Here is a 7,723-nt window from a genome sequence, read left to right on the forward strand (position 1 = left end):
TCCCAGTTGCCAAAAACCCGGTTTAGAAATGCAATGCCTCCCTCATGCCAATGTTTAGACTACTAGGAGCTTATGTGACAGAGAGAGAGAAGACTAGACAAGAGACACACACACCTCACGAGAGTGCAGGATTGGTACACAGCTTTATTTAAATTTGTAACAGCTGCTTAAGTTATACTAGCATGAATTAAGTTTAAATAATGCATGCACCAACCTCGTTCATCCCCTTATTTCACCTGTCTGCCCATGACAGATTACTATTCAATAATGAACTACTGCTCCCAAGGTACGTACATTCATAACTACGCATGAATTTAACATAATATATAAATCACTATAAAAAATAAATGTACATGTGAATTTTCAAATCCTACATGTACCACTGTAACTCTTAAAGACAATAATGGCATTTATTCTTCTTACTCCTAGTGCTATGTTATAACATTGATTTGGTCCAGTGTAGAAGTGGTCCACACCACCTGCAATAACGCGCGCGCATGCACAGTTGCACACACACACACACACACACACACACACACACACACACACACACACACACACACACACACACACACACACACACACACACACACACACACACACACACACACACACACACACACACACACACACACACACACACACACACACACACACCTTGTGGGGGACCCGACCACCAGCTGATAGTCCAACGCATTTCACTACCCGATGTTTTGGGTCAAGAAGTCCTTCCGCTCCAATCTACTTCAAGACAGATTTATGTGTCTTTCTTTGTGTATCGAGACAAAAGCTGAGTCCTAACAAACTGAACGAGTTTGTGCTCCGTCAGGAGAGCGGTGACCAGCACAACCAGTAAACACCCTGCTCCCACGGCGATATGGACCAGTCTCAATATCCATCCACTGTCACAGCAAAACAGACCCTAGAACAGGTGGAAATGGCAGGCGTGTATTATAGGACCATGGGTGAGCTGCAGTCATTCATTACAGTCTATTAACCAAAGTAAACCCATAACAAAATCGGTGTCATAGCTATTTAGCTATTCAAAGTGAGGGGCGTTCTTATCATCATACATCATAATCATCACATTCCGTGCTCAGCCAATCAAATGTCAAATTTCATCCCGGCCAATCACTTTTGGCGTCTTCACTTTTCTGCCCTCACTTTTTCTTCGATATGTACTTTGCTCAGCCAATTAAATCATCGCTATGGCTATGGGGTGATCAGCCAATCACAAGCCAATGTTTGTGTTAACACAAACCCGGAAAGCTGGGCTAGCGCCCCTCAAAAATAGCAGATCTACAAGCTCATAGATTGAATGTTTGAGAAGATAAACGTGACATGCAGATAAACATGGCTTAGGCAAAATTAGTTTGATTGCCTAAGGCAGGGGTTCTCAACGTTTTTGGCTGGGGACCCCCAGAAATGCTTTGGCCATGTCTCATGCTCACCGACAAAACCCCCTATCTGACACAAGATCGGGCTTTGATCGCAGAGGTTTTGCTCGCTGTGTGTGAAAGGCTCTGAGAGAAGATACGGCAGCAATAAAAGCGGTCCCCAAGCATTTCTGAATCCCAGGTTTGATATTTGGCTCTATCGAGGACTGGACACCATATATAAGAAAGTGTTTATTTTGTTCCTGAAAACCTTAAAAATATGACTTAGGCAATTATGCTATGAGGCTAACGAAATGCGACTTTACAGTGAAGAGCCATGGTTAGTTGGTACCTCAGAGATGGCAGTGATGACCGCGCTGAGGCCCAGCGCGAGCAGCAGGGCCGGGGAGGGCCACAGGCCTCGCAGCGGCTTCCACTGACTGCCCTGGAAGTAGCGCTGGATGTAGAGCAGGCTGTGCAGAATGCGCAGGCCCATGTTGAGACAGTTGGCCAGGATGAACCCCACAGCCCCTGCCCACCGGGTCAGGATATAGGAGAGCAACAGGAAGGACCCAGACAGACCCAGCATCACCACGTTATACCTAATGACACCATAGGCAAGACAAAAAGAAAACAGCATTAACCCATTAAAACTGTGTCATTTCTTTATCGTGAAGATTGGCGCAAATCTTTTAATATATATTAAAGCCAACATTTTTTAACTCAAATTTTCTCTGCTTCAAGTTCTGGGGGGGTCCCTGGAACAAACATATTTTGGGATGGGGGTTATTGTGATATATATATATATATATATATATATACACATACATACATACATACATTTCTGTTCAAATAAGTGTTAAATAGTTATATATTCTGATAGCAATCACTGCTAAAGAGAGTGTTTGGTTCAGTACAAATATAAACCTCTAAATTCCAAGGTTGTTCGGTAACATGGGTCTCTCTATCACTGAAATGAATGTTACACAGTTTGACTTTAACAAAAACATATCACTTACACCCCCTTTAACTGACCCGTAATCATTCAATTTTGTGCGTTTGTATGACATCCATCCATCGATGGAGACTGTCCTGACATACCGCGAGCGATATCACCGTCGGTGATGTGTATAACAGTATAGCATGTGTGCATCTGTGTGTATATACTGTATGTGCGTTGGATTACCGGTCAACCTCTTCCTGGCTCATGGCAGCAAACACAAAGCACTCAGTCACACCGTTGACAGCCAGTAGGAGCACATAACAGCTGTAGCATCGCAGCAATGTGGGCCCTTCAAACGGATGCAAAAATCACCATGATCAATAACACATCATCAGCATGTCTCAAGTACGCTCATAATGTCTCCTGTGATATTGTTACTGTAAGTAGCCGACTCACCTGCCCCACTACTCAGCAGGGAGCCTCCATAGATGTCCAGGGCCAGCTGAGAGTATGCATAACCAAACACACTGATGATCAGACCAATCACAAGCACCAGCTTCAGCAGACACTCCAGGACCTCTGCCACGATAGCGACCTCCTCCTGCATTCAAAGCAACATGCTGCAATAGTACCATGACTTAAAGTAAACGGCAGACGCAGATTCCTGATCAACCTATCAGGTAGTGGTGTGTATATAGTAGGGGTGGCTCAGATTAATCGATTAATCGTTAATAGGATCAAAGTCGATTATTAAAGAAAATAAAACAAATATATATAGTATATAATTATAATAACATTAATTTTGTTACCTTAGGCCTACTGCAGGTGACTTGAATGCTATATGGTGCAATGTTGAGTACAGGGCTACAGGCCTACCAAAGTGTGCCTGCATTATTGGTATTGATGGTAATGGTATGGTATCTGTTAATATTAGCCTGATTGAGGGAACATGTATGCTCCTTTAATATTGAATTATATTATATAATTTTGAACACTTTTACACATCCATAATATATACCGGTAGTCCCGAGTACTGGGTTATATTGGGAGTGATTTATATTTAGTTAGGCGCCAGTGTCACACAATGAAAATAGCTGACCTACAAGCTCACAAGAAGCCGTTGTGAGCTTGTCACAGGCAGCGCAAGGTGTTAAAACTCAGCCGTCCAAGGTGCTGCTCACCTGCTTTTGCTTTTTGGCGTTGCGTCCCCTCTCGAGCACCTTGGCGAAGAAGACGTAGAAGCTCTCCTCGATGGGCAGGAAGATGAAGCGAGCGACCATGGAGCCCAGGTTGTTGACGATGTCGTAGACGCCCTGGTCTCCGAAGCTCAGCACGTTCAGGAAGGTCATGACGTAGCGCTCGCCCTCCGTCAGGATCTGCTTCAGGAAGGACTGCTTGAAGAAGCTCCATGTCAGCCTGGCCATTGTCCAGTCGATCAGGGGCTAGGAAGTACAAGGTGACATGTCAGCCTGGCCAAGGTCCAGTCGACCAGAGGCTAGGAAGTACAAGGTAGGATATGACAGGAAGCACGCACATCTCCATAGATTCTACAGGTGCTGGTCAAAAAATACGTACAATGAAAAAGGAAGGGATGTCCGCAGGTATGACCTGACGAAGACCCACAGAGGTCGAAACGTTGTACAAAATAAAGAATTTTCCTGGGAGCTACAATTCAGTGTGCGGACATCCCTTCCTTTTTCATAGGAAGTACAAGGTGACATGTCAGCCTGGCCATGGTCCAGTCGACCAGAGGCTAAAGAAGACAACGGTACAAGATGACATGTCAGCCTGGCCATGGTCCAGTCGACCAGAGGCTAAAGAAGACAACGGTACAAGGTGACATGTCAGCTTGGCCATGGTCCAGTCGATTAGGGGCTAGGAAGACAACGGTACAAGGTGACACGGAAGCCCTGTGTTGCAGTGGTAATTTCGTTGACTATGACGATATTTTTTTCAGCGACTACCTTTTTCGATCACCCAGCCGTTCAATGTCGGTTACTGAGGGCAACAACAAATGCCCTGGAAACAATAGACTTGATCAACCATAGACTTGACTGACCATGTTTGACAGTCACTGGGTTCTTTCCACAGCAAGGACGCTAACGGTGACAGTTCAGCACATGGATGGATTGAACTTTGATGTGTATTTGACTGGTCAGCTAATCCTGTGTCTTCTTGGGCCCTCTGCATTATCAGCTCCCTCACCCAGAGTGAATGAAGGCTAGGTGTGTGATATTTAGTGGATGGTCAATGTTGAATGATCACTGATGTTGAGCTGAGAGTAGGGCTGTCACGATTACAAATTTAAGTTGACGATTAATTGTCACACAAATAATTGCGATTAACGATTTAATTGTGTTTTTTGCATTGAACATTGGAACGTTACAATTTGTATTTCCGTTTGCCTTTTAGGCTTCACAATCACAAATTGCACATGGCAGATATGACAAATAACTTAAATATACAAAGAAAGAAAGACATTTCCCCACAAAATGTACAAAATAGCTGAAATAGTTGATCTACAAGCTTTGTGACATGTTGTAAGCTTGTAGATCTGCTATTTTTGCTTGTTTTGAAAAGCGTTTGAAAATGTATGGACATTTTTTAACATGGAACGATTGACGATTATGCAAACATAATTGCGATTATCGCAAATAAGTGCGATTAGGCGATTATGTAATAATTTTGACGGGCCTAGCTGAGAGACAAGACTTTATTGTAAACAGTACCTCTCCTTTATTCCTGCATGGCAGCAAGTCTCCAAAGGTGTGCACGGGAAAATACTTCTTGTCGGCATCGTCAGAACCCAGGAACCGCATAAAGTAGACAGCATAACACAACACCAGGAACCCTGTGTACACAAACTAAGAAAAAACACACGTCGCATCGTATTGTGAACCGACATAAAATGTCTCTTTTGGTGCTCGAGCAAAAATGTTTGGGATCCAAAATATCTATCAAACTAACAGCATTGGGGAGGACTTCACCTCATCCCTTTTTGTTTTCTTACCTGAGCAGCAGAGAAGATATAAAGCCCCCACTCTGGAGCGGAGACCACCAGAGCCACTGTCAGGATGCACTTAGCGAGCATGGCTAAGCTCTCTGCTACCACTTTGAGCTTGAGGAACATGTGCGTCTGGGCCAGAACCCACAGCGGTTCAGCCAGAAGCTCCTGCACAGCGGCCAAGGCAAAGATCCCCACAGCGGGGCCATAGTGTGGGACAGCCTGGGGGTCCGGGACCTCCAGGAGCCACAGCCACACGTACACCAGGAGGGACGCCCACAACACACCCAGGGGCAACCTTGGAGAAACAAAAGGCACACATACTCATGGAATAAAGCAAAATAAAATATCATGACTGAAAGTTTAATTCCAGCCAGTGGAAGAAATCACAGACTGAGGCTTTAACCTTTGCTTTTATTACATTTCTGAGACCATTAATTCATGTTTATGGAAGATGCTTCTACACATTGCTAGTTTGATCTAAAAAGACTAATAACCGAAAATCGTCTATCTACAAACTCACAACGTGTCGCGCTGCGATGTGCTGTGAGCTTGTAGATAGGCTATTTTTGGTGGGCAACATACATTATAGAAGACATGCATGGGCTTCCATGGAATGCGAATGACTGAAATCAGTCGTGGCAACTGAGAACTTGAATCCACACATGCTGTACATTAGGGCTGATCTTGCTCGTGTAGGTTAATCGAAAACAGCACATCGTTGTTATCAAAAACTACTTGCAGAAACGCTATAGTACTATATAATGGGCTAGAGTACGCTAGACACTGGTGGACCCTTTTTCTCCCAGACTGCTTTGCGCCTACCCAGAATGCATCACGATAAATCCAATGGAAACGGCTTATGCGTCCACCCTTGTCCACACTTGGCCTTACTCTGGTGTATTTGAGTGTACAGTACAAGTTGAGTGTATCTCATGATGTGAAGATCTCTGTCTCTGACTGTAGTGTACACACCACCTCAGTGCTCATGGTAGGTCAAACTCACGGCAGCCACAGTAGATTGATGATCTGTCTCCAGTTATGGCCTGTCCCTGTTCCCGCACTCAGACAAGCCCTCCGGAACGCTTCTCTGGATAAGAAGACTAGTGTGGAATATAGTAGTGTCAGCCTGCAAGTGCACACACACACACACACACACACACACACACACACACACACACACACACACACACAATGGCTACAGTAATTCTGTTGGAACGTATTATTAACATTGCGGCACCAGACTTTCCGTTGCACCTGTGAACACCTGGTTTCGATTCTGCATGATGTGGTCTAGTCTGAGCCCACCTTCTTTCATTATTCTGTGTCCAGTTTATGCCTGTGTTATTACCCCCCCATAAATGCAGGGTTGAGTAGTCTAGTCTCGAGAGTCGATACGAGACAGAAATAAAACATGCGACAAACAAAGTATTCCAAGACTATATATTGCAATCCAGGGTTTAAAGAAGTTGGCAAACACGTTTCCTGTTCATTTTAACCATACCTTAATTTGATTGGCTCGGCAGCAGAACACCAATAGCAATAGGGCGATATATATTTGTGTTTCACATCAAAATAAAAAAAGCTGTGACACTGCACCAAAACAGAAAACATGTTATGCCATCTGGAAATCTGGGATTATAGTTATTCTGCTGCACAGAGCCTATTGATCACTGATAGAGAGTACAGTGCCCTGAATGATAACAGTGACTGAACATACCTGACGTTGACTACACCAATCAGCTCTTTGGACACAAACCGTAGTGTGAATGCATTCAGCAGGAAAGTGAGCATCCGAAACATGACCTGAAACATGAAATCATGTAGCAATCATTGTATTACAAAATCAGCTCTCTGGCTGTTCTTATGCCACATTAAAACCACAAGACATACATGTACATACTAAACAAAACATAGACTACTATAGCACTGAAACATGACTGTCATGTCATGTGAACCATCGTTAAGCCTAGCTCTGCAGCCCTAATGCTTATGCAGGGCAGAATTAGCATTAGGGTTATGGATCAGAGCTAGGCTAAGCTTACTGTATAATAGCCTGCCCTGGCTCCACAGTATTGCCTCTGTCTTAAGTATGAATTCACCAACCTGTAGCAATACGTTATATGATGCGAGAGTGGATGCATTCTTCAGAACGTCTTCTGAGCTCATTTTGAAGAAACGTGGGTGATTCCTACTTTCTTCCAAAGGATCAGAGACACGTGACGGTGTCAGTGTAACCGTGGCACAGCTGAAATCCTCATGTTGTGAGAACTGTGTGTGTTTGAACTTGAAGACGACAATGTCTGTGAATTAGCTCTTCTTCCTCTTCATTGCAAAGTTGTGAGTTGCACTTGCACAGTGCACATTCCACTTCCGTACACACGCGCGTAACGTCATTAT

General features: G+C 44.1%; 1 protein-coding gene across 2 annotated transcripts; it reads right to left on the reverse strand.

Annotated features, from left to right (window-relative positions):
* Positions 1-126: 126 nt before the first annotated feature.
* Positions 127-7,693, reverse strand: rft1 (RFT1 homolog). 2 transcript variants are annotated; one of them, XR_014569653.1, is made up of 11 exons: positions 7,430-7,693; positions 7,044-7,129; positions 6,330-6,452; positions 5,330-5,621; positions 5,049-5,183; positions 3,501-3,761; positions 2,776-2,920; positions 2,563-2,668; positions 1,729-1,978; positions 612-922; positions 127-479 (listed from the first exon to the last, which is right to left on the reverse strand). XR_014569653.1 is itself a non-coding variant. In XM_083771554.1 (10 exons), the coding sequence occupies exons 1-10, from the start codon at positions 7,490-7,492 to the stop codon at positions 758-760; spliced, it is 1,626 nt and encodes a 541-aa protein (XP_083627680.1). In that variant the 5' UTR covers positions 7,493-7,693; the 3' UTR covers positions 127-757. The 2 variants fall into 2 exon arrangements, 1 of the variants encoding a protein (XP_083627680.1); XM_083771554.1 differs by having other exon boundaries at positions 127-922.
* Positions 7,694-7,723: the final 30 nt, after the last annotated feature.

This window comes from Protomyctophum parallelum (genome assembly GCF_964188405.1).
Source record: "Protomyctophum parallelum genome assembly, chromosome: 8".
In the NCBI taxonomy this organism is placed as follows: domain Eukaryota; kingdom Metazoa; phylum Chordata; class Actinopteri; order Myctophiformes; family Myctophidae; genus Protomyctophum; species Protomyctophum parallelum.

Coding starts and splice junctions, on each gene's coding strand:
- rft1 (XM_083771554.1), bottom strand. CDS start 7,492: ATGAGCTCAGAAGACGTTCTGAAGAATGCATCCACTCTCGCATCATAT. Junction 3,762..5,048: donor CATGCAGGAATAAAGGAGAG/GTACTGTTTACA, acceptor TGTACTTCCTAG/CCCCTGATCGACTGGACAAT. Junction 2,669..2,775: donor CCTGCTGAGTAGTGGGGCAG/GTGAGTCGGCTA, acceptor ATCCGTTTGAAG/GGCCCACATTGCTGCGATGC.